Here is a 24,760-nt window from a genome sequence, read left to right as displayed (position 1 = left end):
TACCCCAATGTGGGGGCTCCTGTCCTTCTCCATATGGACGTCACAGTCTAAGAAAGGCAAACTGTTGTCCTTGACTTCTTCTCTGGTGAAATTTAAGTATCTGTCCACTGGGTTTATATGTTCAGTAAAAGTTTGCACCTCTTTGGATTAGATTTTAACCCGTGTGTCGTCCACATATCTGAACCAATGGCTCGGTGTTACTCCTTTGAAAGAGTTCAAAGCCAACTTTTCACAAATGGCCTCCTGTGATTCCAACAACTTGTCGTTATGTCCCAATAGAACACTAACAAAGTCGAAACCAACTTCCCACCACTGACTTTCACTCTAACAACACTTGGAGCACAAATGGTTCCAGTGATATCATCAGCCTTGTGAGAGGTTAAATACCGGGATCTCCACGCCAGATAGTTGGACCGGTCCCAGCTTGGTCAGTTGCGTACATGGACGGATGAAGCCTCTTGGATGAGAGGTGAAACGTCTTCCTAGACAAATAACCAAGTCCAGTTGCTTTTGACTGAAATTGCTTTGGGGAACGTTAAATAAGAACATTTACAGGCTTACCCACATCAGTGTTGTCATGGAGATATGACCTAAACATACAGACTAGAATGTTTTTTTGTCACTTAATGCTATCTCTCCATCCAGAGGCAACTGGAGGCCCACCAGGAAGAGGGCATGGTGGTGTCCCACATGGTGGTGGCTGGGGTGGGCACTTGGGTCGCCTTCAGCTCTGGTTCCACTCTGCGCCTTTACCACACCGAGACCCTGGAGCACCTGCAGGACATTAACATTGCCACACCTGTCCACAATACACTGCCTGGTAAGACATACATAACTTTGATTTCTAGATTGAGAAAATATGAACCCAGTTTAGTTTCCAGTGGATATTAAAAAGAAGAACTATTATGTAGATAGTTATTACTTATATCAGCATAACTGGTCATAACATAAAGTCTTTTCAGGCACTTATTCATTACACAGTGAGTATTGGAGAAAAAGTCATCTGTCTGGGGTTAATTTTTTTGTATTAGTTCAAATATTCAGCATCAAAGACAGAATTTAGTCAGTCTACATTGCTAAACTCCTTTATTCCCTTTCTTTCCTGTTGTTTTGGGTTTTTTGGCATCCCATCCCCAACATTTTATTTTTGTTGGACAAATGAAATCTGGTTGGGATCTCTTCTCGATCCATCTCCAGTTCTGGAGGTTTAAGATGTTACATTAAAAACATCAAACGCACAATAACACCATCTGCCTATTTTATACTACTGCGAGTATTACCTTTCTTTTAAGGTGGCTCAAAACACACACACAAAAATATTTGAATCTTTTAAGGTTTATTCTACACAGTAATAACAAAACATACAGTACTGTAGCATGTAGAGCCTTGTGGCGTTAGATTCAGTCATGGTGATTCTTTGGACCACCTTTACTACTTCAACAACCACCGCCTCTCTCAGTTCTCTTCGCCTGCCCTTGAGTGTCAGTCAGTAATGTGATCTATACGCCTATCTGAGACTGAAACATTTTAGAGAGTGTCAAACTGACAAAGTTCACTTTTTTGATATATGATCTTGTGATCAGCGGGTCAAATATATTTATTCAGATACAGCCCAACATGTGTGGACTGTGAAAACATGAGGTCATAGGACCTCCATCAAAGTGCTGTCAGTAATTAGCTGACATCAGTGCAGGTGCTCATCCAGGCAGCTCTTGTTATGGCAGGCTTGTCATGCTCTCATCCTCTTTTAGTCTAAACTGTGAATCCGGAACCTCTCATTTTGTCTCTATTCATAGTGTTGCATAGAGTAAACTTTTGACCTTGTCAAGTCATTTTCCACCACAATTGGGGTGCTCTGAATGGTGATGTCTAAAAGGAATTTTTGTAGAAACAAATAATGGGACATTTTTTTGATAAGTGACCAAACAAAGATGTGAATTATGACATCACATTGAAATATAGTGCATATTTGTAGCTGAGAGAAGTGGAGTTCATTATAAAAAAGCATTTCCCAGCTATATGAAACATTATGGTACCAAAGATGAAGAGCTTGTTTTGGAACTCACTATTATATTAAAAAAGACACCACTTAGAATGTAGAAAAAACACTCTATCCATCAACAAGTAACCTCAATTGATCAGAATGTTATGCTGGCATAAAATATCAACTGTAATTACATATAGAACCAAACTTTTCTACATTCAACATAAACAACAATGTAGGAGTATCTGAAGGTTGATTATTCTCTTTCACAGACCCATAGCATTACAGGGGGAACAGTTGTTTAGATGAAAGCAGTGGTTTGTTCCTGCAGTGCAGATATAAACCTGTTATTACCAGGCTGTAATGTCTGCAGAACAACATCAGAGGCAAGACAAATGAGCCGTATTTCACAGACTATCTGATTTAAGAGGAGTTTAATTGAGGGGTAGCAAACATTTATTTTAGAGGCTCTGAAACACCGATGAGTTATTGCATCGTACCATAACACTGTTTTGAGCTCTTGAATGTGTTCTTTAACGCGGACATTAGCTTTGTCACTATGACAATTGTTATCATCACATAAGATACTATTGTATTTAGTGTGCGGCTGTTGGTTGTGAAACAGTTTCCTGCCATGTGTGTTTAAGCCAAACATTTTCGCCGTCAAACCAAATGACTGTTACTGTGACAACTGTCCCAGGCTGAAGTCATCAGAACGTCCTGCTGCTGTAATCTGCTGTGTTACATCAGCTTGACCCAAAAACACACAGTCTAAAAGGATGATTGTTGCTTCTTGCTTCTATTGGTATTAAGTCAGGATTTGTGCAGTTTAATCTCTTTTTCCTCAATGCTGAGTAATGCAGACAGCTGTGGTTTGGTGCACATTTGCTAAAGTATTCTTTATAATATTAAAATGTTATAGATATTTTTGTTGAAACGCAGATCCTTGCCATCCTCTTGAAACTGGATTGCACAGGGGTTTTTTTATTCTTAAATTAGGTTTTGATCTGAGTTTTGGTTTTTGATGACAGCTGTGGTTTAATCTGTGTGTGTTGTGGTCTGCAGATAACAACTAGCCCACAGTTGTTTTGTGCAATCTCATCTTCAGTGTCATTAGCAGTATTGTCATTAGCCTAGCTCAGCCTAGACTGTTTGCACATTTAGTCTTCGGATGAATTTCTCGATTATTGCCACAAGGTAGTAATAACATTCAGAGAGGCACCAGAACTATTTAGCAAAATGACAAGAGAGAATGTGTGGGGGTTGTGTAATATCTGCTAAAGCAGGTTAGCTCTTTTCATCAGGCACTTCTCCCAAGCAGCATTTTTTAATCAGCAGAATGTCAGATCTCATGTTATTAGCTTTTGGGAGATGGTTTTAAATACCACTTAGCTGTTTGGGCAGCTGTGAAGACAGAATCCAAAGCTGCGGAGGCTTGAATACAAATTGCAACAAAGAACCATCCACTCACAGCTTCTTGTATCCATGGATACAAGTTGTCCTACGTGGCACAATGGTTAGCTGTGTTATGCTCCTGTCTTTTATTAACAGAACTGGCAAAAGTAGTCACACTAAATTTACAAACCCAAGTTTCCTTAGGAAACCCCTAGTTGCATGTAAAAATGTAAGAGATGACCAACTGCTTGGAGTATCCACGCTGACTTGATCTTGTGGGAGAATCTTACTCTAGTACCCAGTGTTTAGAGTTACAAGTAGAAGGTCTCTTTGTCAGACAGATGTAAATGATAAAAGCAGCCTGCTTTGGGATCTCACTGCCCATATAAGCTAATAGGATCCATGCAACCACAGAGGAAGTTGGTTCAGGGACAGACCACCACAAATGAAAGCATCCATCCATTGGGCAATGCTATTTAGAGCGGACTTCCTCTGATAACAGTGTTGGGCCCTTGGACTCCCACCCCAGAAAGAGACCTGCGGGAGCGTCTTTAAGAGGCTGTAGCAGGCTCTAGCTGAAAGCTAGGTGAAGCTATTGGTATGATAAGAAACTAGATAATCTAAGGGTATCAGCCATGTCCTGCTAGTTTGGGAATGGGGCTGAATAATGCTCCAAGGTTAGGCTAAATTTTGGCGAGGGAAAAACTGTCATGACTATTTTGAAAGGAGTCTCTTGACCTCTGACCTTAAGATATCTGAGTTAAAATGGGTTCTATGGGTACCCACAAGTCTCCCTGTTACAGACACGCCGACTTTATGATTATCGAAAGCAGGTGAAAAAACCACCAGTTTTTCTCAGGCAGTACAAATCTTTTTATTTTCGCATGTATTTGAATATTTTTGCATTTTTGGAATTGTATAAACTGGGTCTGACTGGAAAGCTGAGACCCTTGTGAATTCAGTGAGCCCAACTATTTTCATGTGTGATGATGTTAGTCCCCATAGTACTCATTTCATTGGAGTGAGACCATTTTTTTTTTACTTGACCTCACTGTGTAAAACGAGCCAGCAGCCAGCAGGCCCACCAGAAGCCTGTCAGAATATTAAGAGGTTAATGTTATTCTGATTCTGGATGCACAACTGCTTGGGCTGTCAATCAGAATGACAGTAAGGGGTTTTTTTCTACAGTTTTAATCACAAACAAGGTTGTTTGGTTGTGATTTGGATATTTAAATGAAGCAGTTGCATGAAGTCCTGTCTGCCGCTCTTTCTGAGTCCGTTGTGATCTGTGTTTTTCCAGAATGCTCCACAGTGGCACTGATCACTGCTGGCTGCTGCTGCTTCTATGGAAGATAATGAAACAAAAAAATGTGCTGTTTCTGCATGAACTCTGATGTAATTGGAACTGCACACCAAACTGTTTGGACAGGAGGGACTGCCTACAGTCGATGCATTGGAGTCAGTGTGATGGGACCTCTGCAATTCTGTGCTCCATTGATGTACATTTACTGAGACACAAACTAAAACTAATATCAGCTTATCAGAAAATGACAAGAGCCATTGTTCTGATTTTTTATCTCTGATTTGTTCATCCCTATTCTACAGGAAGTCTGCATTATTAAGGAGGGATATTATGTAACAGATCCTAATGCAATATTGGTTTGTCCACAGAACGGACAATCAGAGACGTGGGGCGTTGTCTTCAGTATGAATGCCTCTGTAAATGGTTCAGTGTTGAATGTAGGAGGTGTTCTAGGTGGGGTTATCCTTCTCAAGTTCTTGCATGTTGGAGCAATTCTGCTAACTCCCTTCATTGCAGACAGGAGTTCTTTATCCAAGCTCTAAACAGACAGCAAGCTAATATGCTGTAATAGCAGTCATTTTCACTGTAACTCATTGCTAGTGTTTTTTAAAGAAACATACCCAGCTCATGTTTTAGAGTAATTTAGTTGATTGGGCAATAATTCTGACATTGTGCAGTAAAAACATACTTCTTTCTCCCTACATTAAAAGGATTAATCTGAATACATTTACACATATATATTCCTCTGAGTTAGACATGTTAAAAACAAATAGAAATGCACAATGGATCTCCCTATTGAACTATTTTATTGAACCTCTGTGGGACCAGATTGAGTCCTGGACAAGTAGGACAAATAATCCACATCAGGACAAAGCTGTAAAATAGTCAAAAATGCTCATATTAAAGATGAAGTGAGGCAAATACAGTTAAAATTGAATAAAAGAACAGTACACTACAGAGCATCAAAGCAGACTGTACCATGATGATGTCTCAAAGGATGCTGGTTGCTGTGCTGAGGGTCTAGTCTGCCTTTGTCTGCTGCTCTGTGACCTAAATAGGCAGCCATGCATGGCCTAATGGGAGACAAACATCAGGGGGGTCAGTAAATAACACCTCCAGCTCTTCTTTGTTTGTACGCCACCATTGTTGCACACATCCCAACACGGATAAAACACTTAGTTTTAAGTGAACATCCACTCAGATATACAAGGATTAAGTAGAAAGGACCTGCTGATGGATAACTAAACATCAGCATGTTAATGCTAGTCATTGTGAGCATTAGCATTTAGCTCAAAGCACTGTTAAACTAAGTACATCCCCACATTTAATAGAAATACAGCACCCTAAATGTTTCTCAATGATGCAATTGATAAAAATGTGTCTTCGTATTATTGAGTGAACAAAATTTTTAATCTGTCAAGAAAAAATGTGGGTGTGAATGTACGACCTAGAACACTTCCAATAGCATTACAATAACAGTAATATAAAAAGAGGGAAAAGCTTCCTGCAAGAGAGACTGAAAGGGTAATTGCTCACATTGTGCTGATCTGAGTTATTCTTAGACTTATTGAATGGCTGATATAGTGTATTATTGTAATGTTTAGGATTTGCTCCTCCTTCTTGCTGTTGGTTGTCAGGACTAAGTGCAGATCAAAGTGGTGCTCCAGAGCCGGATCAGGACCAGAACTGGACAGTGTTGACGTTCACTCTGGGTTTATTTTAGTTCACCCTCTGGGTGGGGAACTCCAAATATTATGAAAGGAGGAAGTTGAGCAAGGCCCCCGACCGGCAGTCTGTGTGTTTCTGCTAACTCTAGGCCCTCATTAGAAGCACATGTAGGCAGGACTCAGGGTCCAGTCTTCAACTGTACCTGCCCGCCTATCCGGTATGATTCCTAGAAGTATGGCAGTATGGCGTTTGTGTGCCCCATGCAATAGGTCAGCTCTAGTGAGGGGGGTCAGACAGAGAGACTGGCAGTAATTTTTCCTAAACCCCAAGAGGATTACTTTGAGGGAGGAAATTCAAGTCAAGCCATTATAGCAGTAATGACTCATGACAGTCTCACCTCCCACATAGCGGGACCGAAAAGTCTGTTTTTGCAAAACCCCAGATTCTTATTACAATCATAAAAACTGATGATAAAAATGTCTTACTCAATACCATTTGTTGCACAGCTTATCCCGACAAAGCTCCCGTGTGAGGACGGTCTGAGTCGAGTGCCAAATTCCACATAATAAGTCACCTAACACAGCAAGCTGTCAGCAAGCCTAGCTTTATTGCCACCCTTCCTGAAAGGCGCTGTTAAACTAATCACGGCTTTTTCAGTCTAAAATGGCATCACAGTGATTTTTCTGACTAGGAGGAAAGAGAAAAGGTCAGGTCAGATTGTCCTGTTGTAGCTGCTGCAAAGGCCAAGCTCCCTGCTTAATTACAGCATTACGCTTCACTCATTCTGTGACAAAACACTTTTGTGTTTGTTTGTTTGACTTCAAGCGGACCATAATTGCACATTTTTCTGTGTTCAGACGCTTGAAAAGAGCTGCTTTTATCCAGGCTACTCTTCACGTTGCCTTGGAGACAAATATTTGTTGAACATCGTTACTGAAGAAATGCCCCCCACTCACTGAAAACATACACCTCCCTCCCTCCCTCCTGCGCACTATACTGTATTCAAGTGGTCCATTAGCTGTGCACTTTTGTGATTTTCCAGGATATATATGTGTGCATGATCATGGTGCATCTGTGTGAGGTATATCAGATCATAGCTGATTCTTTAAATCAATGGTAGAATGTGTTTGCCAAGAAACATGTGTCAGCTGTGACTCAGTATTTCAAACTAAATTCGATTTATGCAAGAATAAACTAATGGTATGCCTCTGTTTTTTTATTCCATAGGGAACCAGAGAGTGTCCGTAAGCAGTCTGCTGGTCTGTCATGGTCTGCTGCTGGTAGGGACCAACCTGGGGGTGACTGTGGCCCTCTCTGTCCCCAGACTGCAGGGGATCCCCAAGGTCACAGGTAAAACTGAAATATCATTGTATCGCATATTCAAATGCACTTTCATTTCATTAAGGCCTGCAACTAAGGCTTATTTTCATTATTCATTAGTCTGATTAACTGATTAATCATCTAGACTATAAAAAGTTATAGGATTGTTTTATAAAAGGCTCTTCACAGTCTCCTTGAGTCTAAGGAGAAATGTTCAAACTGCTGACAAACAAGTCCCAACGATATTCATATTATAATGTAAAACAGAGAAGATCAGATAATCATAATTTAAATTGGGGAATATAACTTGCAATTATCAGATACTGTATGTATACAGGTGATACACTTTATATCCACAAATAAATAATGAGGTGTGTAAGGGCGTCCTGGGTGAATGTTAATGTGGCTGTATCTGTTGTCAGGTCGGGGTATGGTATCCTTACACGCTCACAACGGCCCAGTCAAGTTCCTCAGCGTGGCTGCTGCAGTGTGCAACCGGCCCACTGGCCCACCATCTTCCACCCCTCCCACCTCAGTCCAACCAACAGAGACAGATGATGGGGAGAACACCCAGGCCCCCTCAGATGCAGCCTCAAATCCTCCTCAGGGACGGGGCGTGTGGTTGGGGGAGGCAGGCTGCACCACCATGGCTCTCCAGGACTCCATGTCCTCCTCGTCCTGCGGCTCCCTAGCACCATCCCAGGGCTCCTTGGAGCATGGGCCAGAGGACGGGGCCCTTTACGACATGCTCCATGACCCGGCCCATCACCAGAGGGGCCGCCGGTCCAGCAAGGTGGATGTCAGCTCTTTGCTGGTGGTGTCGGGAGGCTTGGGCCACCGCAGGGTCAACAAAAAGATCAAACAGTCTCGCCATGACGACGCCACCTCTACCATCATGATCTGGCAGATCCCATTACTCAACATGTGACACTAAAGCACCATGGTAGGTTTGAAATAATATTTATCAATAACCAGTAGGAAATGTAATTGCTTACCTGTATAAGGATCTTACCTATATTCTCTGTCCTATTTCAGGTTAAAGTGCCGCCCACAACTATCACAAGGGTGATCTGTTGTGCCACTTGACTGAATATTTGGGATCAATCAAAACTGAAACCAGAAGTGCATCAAGCACTCCACAATACTCTGACGATGATTAGAATGATGTCTCCTGACACTAAAAAAACTAAGGATCAATATAACCACTCAATCATGATGATTGACGAAGCAAACAACACCCCACAGACCAGTCAGAGGATGTACTGTACTTGTTAAGGATATAGTTGTTTGAAAACACTGAAACATTGTCTTTATTTTTATTTCCCCCTCTGACCGAGTTGGTTGTTGTTCTATAACATGGCTAATACATTACTATCCAGTGTTTGTGCCATACCAGTGTACTGTACGTGACTGCAGTATTCAAATCAGTGTTGAAAAAAAAACGAGACGTTGTCCTTCCTGAAAGGTGGGTAAGGTTACGACGGGTTTTGAATCTGTTACATAAAGGTTTTATTAAGATTGGGATTAGGTTTTGGCCAGACCGTTCGATCATCTGTCGAGGTCAGAGTTGTAAATATGAAGTATGACAACTCAGGATTACATGTTTATGGGTTCTGGGGTCAGAGAACGGTTATATGGAATCAAATCATTTTATTATTGGACCGGCTTGGTGCTCTTACCATTCTGTTAATGGAGAGAAGGGATAGAAAAGGTGAAATATTGATGACTGAATTTGTTTGGGAAGGCTCTACTACTTAAATCCCTGGCTGGCCAGGTTTCTATTCATAAAGGCATGAAAGAGTTGTTATCATCAGGAAAGATTTTCTTCCCCCCCAACATATGTTTGTCTTATAAGGATATTTAAAAAAAGAAAAAAAAGCTTTATACTTTTGTCACAATGTATTTACTTCTGTTATGTGTATTAACAATATCATAAACTGTTTTACTGAGCAACATTGTGTACTACATTGTATTTAATTCAAAGGTCCCATGTTGTAAAAAGTGTGGTTTCTTTTTTTTATTCTAAAGCTGCCTGTTTGAGGTTGAGGTGCTGTTTAAATGAGAAGTGAAGATACAAATACTCAATCCACAGAGAGATTCACACAGCCCGTATTCAGAAACTGTGCTTTTAGCGAGCCGTCGGCACTTCTGTACGGTTGTGATGTCACAACTTCACTATATATACACTGGAGATAAAAATTAGAGAACAAATTATAAATACTGGATTTTTCTGAAATACTGTTGTTGTTTTTTTCAAATATAAACCCCATAGAGAATCTCCGGAAAATCCTTGGCGACAAAGTAATGTCTGAGAAACCCAGTACAGTTACTGAACTATGGAAGAGACTGAAGAAGAATGGACCAAGATCAAACCAGAGCAGTGTGAGAAACTAGTGATTTCCTGTGGGCGCATACAAAGCAAGGGCCTCTGCACTTCCTATCCATTTGTTTCGAATCCTATAGCCTTAAGAAAACATTGTTTAAATCTTCTCTTCTGACACAATGGTTACTGTTCTCTAATTTTGTTCACTGTTTTTTCACAAAAATAAAGGTTTTTGTTGAAGATCCTTTGTTATTTAAAAAAAAAAACATGCTAGTACAGCAGTGGTAAAGCCACAACTGATATTCTATCAAATAGCCACAACTGATATTCTATCAAATTCTGAACATTAGAAAATAATGATTTCCAAACAAATAAAGTGTTAATTTGTTCTCTAAATTTGATATCCAGTGTAGGTAGAAAGTGTCGCCACAGGGCCTTCACAGTCATTCCCCAGCTGCAATGACGGTGCAGAGACGCCGAGAGCACAGATATGGAAGACCAAGAAACGCTGACCAATCAGAGCAGACTGATAGGGTCTAAAAGAGACAGGCACTAATACTAAAAGGAGTGTTTCAGTCAGAGGGTGAATAGGGTATATTCAGACTGACACTGTGAGGAAACATTTTGAACATTAAACCATGTAAACGTGTTCTCGTAGAAACTCAAAAAACAATACGAACCCGAGTACAATATGTCCCCTTTCATTTTCAGAGGATATATGCAGTTCTGTGCGTTTTAGTGAGCATTTTTCATTGAACTATCCACCTATTTTACCTTATACAGTATTTTCATTTGACTGATGACTCTCTTCTTGGTTAATTCACATCAACTTTGTGGAGAAGTTTCTACAAATGTGGCAAGTTTCCAGCTAAAACAAATAATGCAAAGGAGTTGGCATTTTGGGAAAGCACCAGTTACTGACTTAAGTAACAGATTGAAGTCATGTTGTAGGCGGGGGAGGAAAGATTGTTAGTGTGCTTATTTCTCACGAGTCAAACTATCCCTGTAGTTCTACTCCACTCTGCTTGTGTGCAGCCATCAGTACATGCTGGGACTAGCAATGTGCCTGAGGGGCCACAGGAATTGAGCCTGATGCAGCTCTTCCGGGATTTCACTGCTCATTTCTCCTACTGCCAAACGGAGAGGGTCAAGACTTTTTCTCTCTTGTAACGCCCACATCCACTGTTGCACAACCATGTTTCACCAGATTGCGAGTTCTAACAAAAATAGATACAATGATTTCAGGTTGGAGTTGTTCCCATGCTACAATCCGCGGCACCCTGGGCTTATCCCAAATATTATCTCATCTGATTTTTTGGGGTAGTTACTATGCTGACTTGAACCTGAGATAATATTTAACTTCTTTAACTGAATACTGGCTGGTATTTATTAACTACAAGGAAACCACGGCAACGCCTCAGTGTCACTACCAACCAAGTTACCCAGTTATCTGTTTGTCTGGGTGGGTGTCTCCATTGGTCTCATATCAAGACAGCTCTGCAACTGGAAGTCTTTTGTTTTCCCTCTGACCCTGATGTTTCCATGGAGACCGCTTGTATATCAGTCGTCAGCGAGTCTTTGTTCTCAAAATATCTGGAATTAAAACCTCCCAGCTGGATGCCCTCTAATCTCACAGGGCTGATAGCTGAGCGATGCCCTTGCGGTGGCTCCCCTCTATTTTTATATCTGAAGGCCAGTTGTTAAGACACGCCATCGCAACAGTGGAGGGGTTATGGACCCTGGATAAAAACGTCTGCTGCTACTGCTGCTGCCCTGTGGGGGTGTGCAACTTCTTATAAGACCTTTTCATGTGTTGAGTGTATTGTCCACCTCTTTTATCACTGCAGAAACCAACATTTCCTATTCCAGGGTCACTTTTCCATAAGAGTGACGTTACATTACAGCTTTTACTACGCAAATACATTGTATGATGCACCTTTATTGGTTCAGGCTGTATATCTTGTAGGAGTTAGTCAGAAATGATTTTGGATCATTTCCAAAAGGAAAGGGTGACTCACATTTCTTAGGCTGTCACAGGGTTAAACCTGCCTCAAGTATAAACTTACAATTTACTCTAAAGAGTGATCTTGTCAGTTCTACAGATACTGTGATAAACTGTGCACATTGTCTATGGAACTTTTATTGATTTTTTAATAGTGTTAGTATAATATAAAATCCCTTTGGGCGCTCAGAGAGCCTGGTATTTCATTTGTTATGTGTACCAGTATTGCTGTAGTAATCTATTATGCAGATTTTTAGGGATATTCAGTTTAGTTTTGCGTCTTGTGTGCTTACGTAGCATGTCTTCTTCCCAGGTCCCGGGGTTGAGAGGAGGTTGTGTTTTAACATCCGCTAGGATTTGTCATACATGTTCACATTCTATGAATCATCATATAGATTGTCTTATTTTAATTGTATTGTGTTGGTCTATTCTGTACACGCAACATATATTGCCCATCTGTCTGTCCTGGGAGAGGGAGTTTTTCCTTATCATAGGCAAAGGGTCAAAAAGGACAGAGGGGGTTGAATGCTGCACAGAGAGTAAAACTCCCTACAAGACACATTTTTGATTTGTGATATTGGGCTATATAAATAAAACTGACTCGACTTTTTATGGTGATATGGTGATAAGACTGACTCGACTTTGGTGTATGCAGTATGTGTGTTAGCAGGGGAGGGGGGTGTCACATATATTCAAACCCCTGACCCCCACCCCACCCCTGGTGGTACCCAGGGATGGTGCGTAAAGGAATGTCGCATCTCTGGGATGAGTCCAGTGCGCGCACACAACAGATGGAGCCTCGTGCTCACGCTGTTGAGTGTAGGGTTAATTCCGACTGAAGGGGCGTGGTTTCGATCAATGATGACCGCCTCACTGTAGTCAACAGTAAGAGAAAAAGACAACAAAAAGCACAGTCCTAACAGGTCCGAGAGAGTGAGAGAGAGACAGCACCTCTGCTGCCCACGCTGGACAGCTCCAGCGTCCTGGGGGGAAAGAAGACGCTAGAAACGTGCGCAGCTCCGCTCTTCCACCGGAGGAAATTAGCTATGGACGCGCTGATCTGAAGGAGGTGCGACCTGAAATGACTGTTTGATCGTCTCCTCCTGCATGCCACCGAACCCGGGGGAGGCTTCAGTGACCAAACAACCAGTTGGAGAGGGTCGATGGATAAAAGGTGAACGGATGGGATTCACCAGCTGCATTTGTCGGTGAAGTCAACTCGTCCAGGGGAACACAGCCGGGACTGGTTCATCAGGATTTCGGCTTGCCTTACGTAACTGAGCTTTGTGGAGGGACTGGCAGGAAAAACTGCTGGTGCCGAGCTGGTTAAAACGCAGGTAGGTCACATCGGTAATGCGTGGGAATCCTTATTTTTGGATTCTAATTGGATTGAAAGTAGGTTAAATATATATTCCTTCTTAATTTGATTTGACTAAATGGGCTGCTTTCTCAGCGTTTGTCTGACATTGTCGGGAAACGAGTTAGACGAGAGACAAGAGTTCTGATATGATAATAAACGCCCTTTCCCAGTCATATTAGAGATTAAACCCTCCATCAGTGCAACACTATGTGCGCATGCGCCGTGAATGCCTCCAGATTATCACAAATTATGGACAGGCAGGGTGATTATTGCAGTAGGTCATGCAGTTTACAGACACAATACACATGCGTCCGTTTCTGTGTTCAACTGTATTAAAGGTTAGTGCAGCTGCAGTTGGTCTGACTCATTGATATGACACATCAATAGGAGTGTATTACACAGCATAGTTGGCAATGGCAGAGCAAAGTCATTTTTTCCTTTTGAATTGCAAGGTTTCAGAGGAGTCTGGTATTGGAGAAAGGGCGCCCCTTGGAGAATACAGACGTCTTTGCAGCTTCAAGACTCTATTTTCCCTCCTCCATTGGTACTGGTTGAATTCCCTCTTTGTTTTTTCTTTCTGTTTAGGTGAACAGAGAGGAGCACCATCACAAGTTTGTTCCATCCACTCTCCATCCACTCAGCATGACTGGTGAAGGCGCTGTCTCCCGTCACCAGTGAGTACGTCGAGATGAATGAGGGTCACAGGCAGGGAGGAGGGGCTATCACCGTGGAGGCTGATGTCATCCTCCACACCGTGAACCCCGACCTTGTCACACCTTCTGACAAAGATGGGAATTTAGGTTTAGGCTATGTCCAAGGATTCCTGCAAGACAGCCAGGATTTCAGCCCTCCCCCAATGTTTGAGAAGGAATACCTTCTGGATGGAAGACTGATGGAGAATAACCACATCGACCGTGCAAAACGTAACGGCTCGTACATCTCAAGAGCTGATCAGTTTCCCCTCTCCAATGATAAGGGAACGCTGCAACAAAACTGTGCAAGCAGTGAAATCCACAATGGCGCCAGAGCTAAAGTGTCTTACAGTGCAGATTCCTCCGTATGCTTGCCTAGCCAAGACAAACATGAAACTGATTGGTCAGTCCTAAAATCGAATTTCGAGCGCAGGGACAGCAGCCAGGAAGCTGAAAATACACAGTCTCAAGGAGAGCCTGATTTAGTCATCGAAATCGGCGGGCAGACGATCAAAGCTCACAAGTCTGTTCTGGCAGAGAAGAGCGACTACTTCAAAGCACGGCTGTCCCGAGACATCCTGAAAGTGAAGGGAGTGAGTTACAAGACTTTATCTACTCTAATAGACTATGTTTACACCTCTCAGATGAATGTTTCCAAGGGCAATGTTGTAGATGTCATTACAGGGGCTAAAATCCTCCAGATCCCCTGTGCTGTCCAGGCAGCCATGGACTCCATGTCTGAACAAATCACTGCAGGGAACTGCTATGAGATCCTAACCATCGCCAAAAAGCAGCGACTTAGTGAACTGAAGGAGACTGCCTACGGGTTCATGAGTGACAATTTCCTCCAGATCCTCAAAGACCCGGCTGTGTACGGACGCCTGAACGGATCTGAGCGGGATCTGATCCTGAAGAAGAGAATGGAGGGGAGGAAGACGCTGATGGTGGCAGAGATAAACGATGTGTTTGATCGCGTTGGGAGCCGGCCGCCGAGCCGCTGCGGCAGCCGTCCACAGAGCCCACTGTCGGTTGGATCTTTGGAGGAGAATCATATGATTTACCACTTTAACGAAACAGCAAATGACTGGAGACCTTTAACGGCGATGCCTGAGGAAATAAACACTAAAGGGTGCGGGATCTGCACCATGTTTAATTACCTGTTTGTGGCAGGGGGGATAAAGGGCTACGGGGACAAGGGCAAGGTTTCAGACAAGGTCTTCTGTTACAACCCTATAACCAACCGCTGGGCTGAGGTCAGACCTCTGACCCAAGCTCGTGCCCAGCTAAAGCTTGTGTCAATGGATGGCTACTTGTACGCCATCGGAGGGGAATGTTTGTTTACAGTGGAAAAATATGACCCTCGCATGGACCGTTGGACCTCAGTGGCCCCTTTACCCAAAGGAGCCTTCGCAGTGGCCCACGAAGCCACAACCTGCAGCGGTGAACTGTACGTTTCAGGAGGCTCTCTCTTCTACCGCCTTCTTAAGTATGACACCAAGAGGGACGAGTGGCAGGAGTGTCCCTTCAACAACAGCAGAAAGAAGTCCACCGACATGGTGGCGTACAAAAGCTTCATTTACCGCTTCGACGTCAACCGTGAGCAGGGGATCACCGTGTTTAAGTACAACAGCATAGTGAAAATGTGGCACGATTGCGCATCGCAGAGGCTCGGAAGTCATTTACCCTTCAGGTGTGCAGTGATCGGGAACTGCATCTACTGTGTGAACAAAAGCCAGACTCTTCAGTTTGTAGTGGAGGAGGAGAACGCCTACTTTGTTGAGGAGCCGCTGAGGGCACCTCTGGAGGCCAAAGGCGTTCTTTTTCCTTTTGTTCTCACTTTGCCTGAAAAGCCTGAAAAAGTTACATAGTGTGTGTGTGTGTGTGTGTGTGTGTGTGTGTGTGTGTGTGTGTGTGTGTGTGTGTGTGTGTGTGTGTGTGTGTGTGTGAGAGATCCAGAATAACACAATAAATGTGTCATAGTGAAACTGGAATAATCAGAAGACCTTATTTACACTCTTCAATGTCAGCTTTCTATCTCTTTGCCTGCTTGCAATGGAATGTGTGTATTTGCATGGCGATTTAATGTGTCTGCAGGGTTAAGCCTTAAAAGAAACTTTTTTTTTTAGAGTTGAATGAATACAACAATATTTGTATCGGACAGTCGAAAATGAAATGATGACAGTGACTGTAGGTTATTTTGCGTATTTCCTGTGTTCACTTTGGTCTTGCGCACGTTTGTAGTTATAATATATATTATTTAGAAGATATTAATTAGTTGGCTGGTGACTTTGGTAACGAAAATGAGTGTTTTGTTGAAAGTTGTGTAAAAAAGAATGGAAGCAGTCATGGTGCGCCTTATGAATGAGGAAACAGGTTCTATGCAAACGAGACAGAGTATACAGGTGGGTCTGCTGTAATGCTATTTAATACTTATACTGTAATGGGAACTGACTTGGAAGAAACACGTTATTCTTTGAACTAGGGCTGCAACTAATTGTTCATCATTTTCGTGTGTAACTGATTTATTGTTGGGTCAACAAAATGTCAGATAATAATGAAAAATTCTGTTATAACCTATTGATACTATAATTTCCCGCACCCCAAAGAGCATTTAAGTGTGTTGTTTTATACAACCAACAGTACAATTCCATATATGTTTGATTTACTATCACATATTATAAGAAAAGTTTTCCAGTCTCTCACATTTGAGAGACTGGAAAAGTAAAATGTTTGCTATTATTACTTGAAAAATCATTAAAATGATGAATCAATTATTTAACTACTTGATTATTTCCGTCGACTGAGTAACCGATTAATGGACGAATCGTTGCAGCTTTACCTCAAACCCTGATCTTCACTGGCTTTGGATTCAACCTTTGAATGAAGGTCAAATCATAATCAGTAAAAGAGCAACTGGATCAGTCTTACACCACATAAATATTCTCTTTCCCTATTCAAAGCATTTAAACGTTATGTTGTACCTACCGTAATTCAGGGGACCTCTTCAGTCAAAACGAAGTCTGCCTTTCAACTCAGTATCTGAACTGATACAAGTTTTAAAGTACATAAATATTTATTCTTCTTCTTTAGAATATGCTATTTTGCTAATATTGCATACTCACAGGTGTCACTGTTCTTACATTTAGCACATTTGCCAAAGATAAATAACAATTCAGACTTCCGCATAAAAGAAGTGATCACACTGACAAAGACCTTCGCATGTTTTGTGGATTAAGTTCTGCTGACGCCGCCACAGTCGAGTTAATCAACTGTAAGAGGAAGAACATCATGTTTGCTGCTATCAGGCACTTCCTGTGAAGTCAAGGGAAAGCAAGATATTCAGAATACACAGACATGCATCTCTTATCTTCCATTTCCAGACCAAGTTCAAGTGCTAGCAGGTTTTTACCCTGGCTAGGGCCGACCTGCTCTTAAGGTCAAAGGTCAAATCAGACACTACGGTGCTGCGGCACGGTCAGGTCAAGGCCCTCGCTGTCTCCGCAAACAAGATATCCTGCTGTCATGACACCAACCATGTTCCGCTTGCATCAGTGCACATTAATATCAATGTTGCTCTGAATGTCCTTTCAGACATTTCCCAGTATTTTCTACTGCAGAGTGGGCGTGTCGTATGGAAGCTAATGCTGATATATTCTTGGAACAATTTGCTTTTGATAACGTTTGTAGAAATGTCTCCAGGCAGTCAATGTGACGAGGACAAAATGGATGTGGTTTTGATATTTTGCTCGCAGGCATCCGTATTTTTGTGATTTTTTTTTGTATATGAAATTGGTCATTTTGGATTTGCTGCTGTGATGGACAGTAAAGTAATGCAATGTTAGGCAGTGGCTTCCTGTTCAAGGCATATGGAGTGGGCTGACATATTAGCTGTTAGATAATGTATAACAGTCAGAACTAAGTGCTTCAAATAAAATATTTTGTGTCTGAAAATGATCTGCTTTTCTGAATATGCCTCTGTTGCGTTATTTTGGGTATTCTGCCATACCTAAAACAGAGCTGCCATCATGTTCACTAAAAAATAAATGTATTTTCCTTGCTAATTCATGAATAATAATTGTTGTAATATTCCTAAAGGGAAATCCCATGACTCTATGATGATGACGCAGTTCTCAGTTACATTACATCACAAGCATCGTCGATAGAGTAAAAGTCCAAAAACAAAATGGAAACTCATATCTACCACATTCATTTTTAATTTTCATCACAATGATATTTGCCACATCCTTATGTATTTTTATATATCATTGCATTGTGTTTCATCATACTTCTGAGAAAGTGTGACCTAGTTTATATACTATCTAATAGTTATGAGAGTACATACATCTCAAAATTGTGACTGTCATATCATCATAAACATAAGAACATTACACACAGCTATTGCTCCCAAAAGGCAATATGCAAATCATTCTTCCACCCTGTCAGAGGTTAAAGTTCTACACGTGTTCTGTCGAAAACACCTAGGTACAATACTAGACCTTTACCACTAGAGGGAGCTGTTTCCCTGCTGTATGGAAGGCATCAGCTGCAGCAAAGGGTAAATACTGGAGTTCAGAGTCATTAAGGTGAAAGTGAAGCTTCATCTGCACACCACAGAAGAGTGGAGGCAATATCTGAGGCCTTTCAAGTCGTGTCTGTATTCACAAAGATAGAGACAGGCAGACGTAGCATGTTGTTAACTCAGTACTTTAGATGTTTTTAGTCGTTACTAGAATGAGATGCTCAGGGATTTTTCTATCCCTGCATCCATGAAAGGATCAAGTGAGAGAATCGTATTTTAAAGCCAGTGTAGCTTTTGAAAAACAGGTGGCAAATACAGGATAACTGCACCTAAAACAAAGATTTTCTGTAAATATTCCTTCATTTCTCAAAATTAGACCAACACAAGATATTCACATGTACAGATGGTTCACAAGAACCGAAGACTGTGCATACAGGTGCCGCCTGCTTAATCCCCCATTGTGTGTTGGCAGTGGAAAAGAGAGACCACCGTTAATACTTATACTTGAGTATTGTCAGCATTACAATGGGTGGAAGACTTTAACCAACCTGGCTTTATGATCACACATGTCAGTGTTCTCAAGCATTAAGTCTGGAAAGTCGTTGTGCAGACAGGATTTTGTTTATGACATTTCTTTATGTGCTCCTCATGCTACATCAGGGGATTGGATACCTTGTTAACTTTGCTTCCTGTCCATATAGTTGTGGGAGAAATCGAGAAGGTTGATATATTGGCTAAAGAATAAGTAAAATGACATTTATTTGATAAACATGTACAATTAGATGAAATTAAAACCCCAGAAATAAGATCTGCCAGCAAGTGAAACAACAAACATTTCTCCATGGTGAGTTTACTCCTTGTGTGAAAAAACATTTGTGCCATGACAGAACATCAGTTATACAGCAGCCAGTATCTGTCCGATGTTTTTATTCCCCATCAATTTAGCTTTTAATTTGTGTGATCTTTTTAAAAAGTTGCATAATTATGGTTTACGTTTACTTTTTGAGATTTGTCATAACCTGTAAAAAAATCCGATGGAGATTTTGTTTCAAATTCTTCAGCCCGCTTTCCAACTAAGGCCAATATTGCTCATACACTACATCAGCAAAACCTCACTCAGACTTTAAAGCATGCTGGGATGCAGATCTGAAACCAGAGCATTACAGTACGAGAACATCAATGCAGTCTAGGCGATCACCTAATGTAAAGTGAGGAGTTTATTGTTTTTGTGTAAAATTAACTCTTTTTTAATGCAGTAAATATACAGACATACTGTATGTCTTGGAGGCAGTGGTGCAGAGGCATGTGGCTGACATTTTACTGAATTTAAAACATTGATGCCTTCTATTTCATGAAGTGGCACATGCCAGCATAGTGAGACTGCTGAACTGCCAGAGGGCCAAATGCATTACTGGTTGAGCAATATGGGTTTTTCCAATAGCCGATGTTAATATTTAGAAAGCAGGGCAGACGATGGCAGATATATAATGCTCATTTAATGTTGTGTTTTTTTCTTGCGCCTGATAAAACACTTACAATTTCATAATAATAACAAATGAGACAGAAAATAGCTGAACTTAAATGAACATTTATGCTTTTATTGTCCGCATTGTCTCTGTTTAGTTGTAGCCTATAACTTGCAGCATAGTCTACATGGCATTAATCGACATGATTAATCAATCGACCAATTAATTGCTCTATGACTAAAATGCATGTTCAAAATGGTGTTGTATTTTGAAAACTCAACAGTACAAAATTTTAAAAAAGGCTACAGGACTAGAAAGCTTCAAAAATCTGACCATGTCTTGCCTCTGCAGCAATGCCATCACAGGAGAAGTACATGATCTCAGTGAACATGAAAAAAATGCACATTTTCATTGAGGAATGGCAAATATGCTGTGAAAACCGTTGCATATTTTCTTTTTTTTTATGAGGCACCACAGCAGAAAGATATTTATCATTCACATTTTTTTGTGGTTCTTAACATTTAAAAATGTCCTATTGTACTGGTTTATGTAATCCACCTCACCTCAGACCTCACTGTGAACAGTTTTGACTGGAATTAAGATCTTTCAGTTGTTTCGTGGTTTACCTACATAGTATAAGATGTATGTTTAATTAATTCAGTTACTAATCCAATGCAACATCACCACAAACTACAGCCTGAAAATACAACAGCTTGGGAATCTTCTTCTTCACAAAGGGACTGTTTATTTCACAAGTGTTGAATATTGAATTGGTTCAGATTGAATAGTCGTTGCTTCAATTGTGTACCCGTCCTGTACTTCTCACTATGTTCACCCTTTCAACACTGGAGGGCAGTATCAGCATGGTGTAAAGAATGAACATGTCACAGCAGCACCCTTTTCCATCAATGCTCATACTGGAATGTAAACTGCCATACACCAGACAGGTATGGGCCATATCTGGATCCCATGCAGTTTGAAATGTAGCTAGATTGGGTCAAGTTGCATAGTCAAATGATAGTGTAAGGCCCTGTCATTTCACAGAAAATGCAGGCCACAACACTCAAAATGACCTAAAATAGCTTAGTTCTCCTAAGATACTTTACCAAGGCCAGTAAGCCAAACAATATAGCTATGATTAGGTATTGTATTGATTCAATTTATTAATTTATTGTCTCACTTTGAATATAGCATTTATGTTTATTGTTGCATATAAATAATAAACCGACTGAACCCTTTTTGAACAATGGTGTTATTTCATTAAAAGTATTAATGGAGATTTCCCCCCCTTTGTATTATGATTGTCAGTCGTGGAGTCTGTACATTAGAAATCACACGTGTTTTTCTCAGAACAAATGGTTTAAATTAAAATGAAATAATGAAATATAATTAGTTTGCTAATTTTAATAGTTTTATCTTTTTATAACTTCAAGTGCAGCAGGTCTAGATGAAGGAGGAAGAAAATATCACGCTTCCCAATTAACCTTGTGACTTATGAGCTGTCACAACAATGCCATGAAATGAGGATGACTGAAGTTTATCCTGTCTGCCTTGGGGAGCAAGCTACACTACTAAGCTACCCTGCTAGTGAAGTGTTTACCAGTTTCCAACCTATGTAACACAACTTCTGTTTCTTTAAACTGAACAAGAAAACCTAAAAAGCATATCAAATTGCCAGGTAGGTACACCATTTTTTGTGACTGTTGATACAAGCAGATTTCACACCTGCCTTGGAGAGTCCAGCAGCAGCTAGTGTAATTAGCATTAGCTAATTAGCTAGTTAACTTAGTACAGACCTGAGCCGACAAATTCTCTAATGAAGACCCTGAGATGTGGAAGTTCAGAAAAAGCCAGAAAGCTTTACATTGACATTATTTTGAACAACAAATATAAGGGCATGTTAGATAAAGAAGAAGAAGAAGAAGAAGAAGAAGAAGAAGAATTACTTTATTAATCCCGCAAGGGGAAATTCAATTTTTCCACTCTGTTATTATTATTATTCAGGTTACACACACACAGGCCCAGAATACACACACATGCACAAACAGGACCTATATACATGCAATTAATGGAGAGATGTTAGAGCGAGGGGGCTGCCAATATATCGGCGCCTTACTCAACAGCACCTCGGCAGTGCCCAGGAGATGAACTGGCACCTCTCCAGCCACCAGTCCACACTCCATTCATGGTCCACACAGGGACTCGAACCGGACCCTACGGTAAGACATGCTAACTGCAGGGCTGTCTGGTCATAGCCTGATAACAGTTAGCTTGCTGTTCAACCATCATAAATGTGAAAATTGTAAACACACTTTAACTAGTTTAAATGTACTTGTGTGATGATACCTAGCTAAGCGGCACTAAATATGTAACAATTTAACAAAACAATTTATACTTGTTGCAAGAAAACAAAATGCTGCTTCTTTATTTGTCAGAGTTAAATTAACACATAGACGTTTATTTAACTGGTTTGAAAATACCTTATGTTAGCTAGTCGAGCTCAGGTGAAGTGAACTGCTTTAATGCAGTGTACTCGTTTATATTATTATTTTCTGTACAATGACTTGGTTGGATGGGGAACTGAATGCACTCATTGCAGTTTGGCTAACCAAACAGCTCAACCTGCAAGATAAAAAAGTAATGAGGGTTTTGGATATGGTGTGTGCATATTTGCAATTCACTCATTGTGACTTTTGGTCCAATTTGTTGCCATCCCGTGACCTTACCTGCTGCATATTTTGTTTCACCTTGGAACTCCTAAGTTAGGCCAGAGACTCTTTAATTTCTCATTATGACTCCATTTTTAAGTGTTGCACATCTCTTTTGACACTGTCTCCTCTTGTCTTGCTTTCAAATGCCCACAGGAGTGAAGTTGAACCGTGATGAACTAGTCGCCAATTTAAAACATGACACAGTCTTTAAGAACCTTCTGGAGGTGACGAATGGATGATTATCAAGTATGCCCAGTGATGCAAGGGTATACATTTCATCAGCCGTGGCACAGTTGTACGGACAGATTCATCCACCAAGATCTTGTTTGACAGGGCCTTCTTTGGAGGTAAGCAGCTAGCCGTTGCAGTTGTCTTCTCTTACGGAATACTAATTATGTTTGTATAATTGGTTTTAGTCATTTAAATGGGGAGCTTGTTAAATCTTTCCCCCCTGTTTTCACCTGCAGCTAAATTTAGCTAACAAGTTCTGTCTGAATCTGAACTGCTTTGTTCAAAAAATGAGGCATTAGTGGTTTAAACTTCAGAGTGCAGTGTCAATTGATCTTACATCTTGAAAGAATGAAGATAAAATTTGAAATGACTTAAAACCGCTTTTGTGATAAGCTGTTGGGAATGTTTTTGTGCTCTGCTGCTGAATAGCTTTAAGCACCCTCTTTTCGTATAATAGCAGACATGTGAAGGAAAAAAAGTGACGTTTTGTTTTAATTTCCAGTTGATTATCTGTGATTATGCTCTAAAACAGCAAACTTGCACCGCTTTAAAGAAGCAGACTGAAAACGTTAAAGGCTGGAAATTAGAAACACCAGAAAAAAAGAATGGCCTGGGGAAAAGCATAATGTAATGTGCTTTTCCGTATCCACCCCACACTCTCTCATTTTTGCCATTTGAATATACACAGAATTATTTACACCTTCAAGGCAACTCGACTGAACTACACATCAGTCAATTAGTAAATCAGAAATGTTCTGTGATTCCAGTTTAGCGTGGAGTCCTTGGCTCCCTCTGGTCCCCCCCTTTTAGTCTCCCATCCTGACAGTGACAAATTACACCTCTGCTTGGTGAGATTGAAAATTAAAAGCATTTAAAGTTGCTCATGCATTTATGCTAATGAGAAATTCAGATATGATTTGCATGCCAAAGAGGCTAGTCTGAGAACTCATCATTGCCCCCACCACCTCCAGTCTTGCATTTCTTTAGGCTCTGTTTTCTTTTATATGTGAGCAAAGAAGAACTGTCGTGTGTAAACACTCAGAATGTGACATTGACACATTATAACGTACAATAAGTTGTATTACTGCTTCTAAGAGGGTCTATGTACAGTATATATGATGCAACCTACCATTGGCACCCTCTATAGCCACTGTAGCAAAATGGGTCATTGTGTCTGGCGTTGTCACATCACACCACAGGAAGAAACACTAGGAGCATAATGACATTGTGCAGTTACTGCTCATGCTGTCTCCTGTCGACATTTAAATAGGAACTGTTAAATACAGGATGTACTTACTTGTATAACATTGGCATGGCTAAGTTTAAATTATCAACATTATTCTGTGGGCATAAGCTTCTAAAGTCTAATATTAAAATGTTTGTTCGGATGAAAAATGCTTTGTTTTGTGATAAACATGTGCAGAACACTTTGGAGCCGGAGGATTAAAACTCAGGGCTGATTTGTTTTCCCAGTAAGCTCCATTCACGTCTTCTTCTTCTCAAAATATCAAAGCGCACCACGCTTCCTTGAATTTGTTTGTTCCACAGTTACTAAATGATTGTAACCTTGGAAACAAGATGCATTAATGAAGGTGGAAAATGAAATGGGACTTTAATTTGTTTCAGTGTTCATAGCTGAGGTGAAATGGATTAGCTTTGATTGAGGTGTGAGATGAAGAAGGAAAGCGCTGACATGACACTTGTATTTGTCATCATGTCATTTCAAGGAGGATGCTGCAGCAATTATAAATACGGGTACACAGCAATTAAAAGCGGTAGTATTCAT

At 40.8% G+C, this 24,760-nt stretch overlaps 2 protein-coding genes across 4 annotated transcripts in view; both read left to right on the top strand.

The window, feature by feature from the left end:
• arhgef10 (Rho guanine nucleotide exchange factor (GEF) 10) overlaps nt 1-10,222 on the top strand; it is a 52,532-nt gene extending 42,310 nt beyond the window's left edge. For all 3 annotated transcript variants that reach the window (XM_083923595.1, XM_083923593.1, XM_083923594.1), the window contains 4 exons: nt 646-820; nt 7,578-7,700; nt 8,093-8,613; nt 8,706-10,222. In XM_083923595.1, the coding sequence (XP_083779721.1) occupies nt 646-820; nt 7,578-7,700; nt 8,093-8,598 (804 nt within the window). In that variant the 3' untranslated portion in view covers nt 8,599-8,613; nt 8,706-10,222. The remainder of the gene's footprint in view (nt 1-645; nt 821-7,577; nt 7,701-8,092; nt 8,614-8,705) is intronic.
• Nucleotides 10,223-13,133: 2,911 nt separating this feature from the next.
• Nucleotides 13,134-17,966, top strand: kbtbd11 (kelch repeat and BTB (POZ) domain containing 11). Its single transcript, XM_083924910.1, has 2 exons — nt 13,134-13,332; nt 13,941-17,966. The coding sequence occupies exon 2, from the start codon at nt 14,044-14,046 to the stop codon at nt 15,913-15,915; it is 1,872 nt and encodes a 623-aa protein (XP_083781036.1). The 5' UTR covers nt 13,134-13,332; nt 13,941-14,043; the 3' UTR covers nt 15,916-17,966.
• Nucleotides 17,967-24,760: the final 6,794 nt, after the last annotated feature.

Source organism: Echiichthys vipera (genome assembly GCF_963691815.1).
Source record: "Echiichthys vipera genome assembly, chromosome: 12".
Classification (NCBI taxonomy): domain Eukaryota; kingdom Metazoa; phylum Chordata; class Actinopteri; order Perciformes; family Trachinidae; genus Echiichthys; species Echiichthys vipera.
This window is presented reverse-complemented; position numbering and strand designations above follow the sequence as displayed.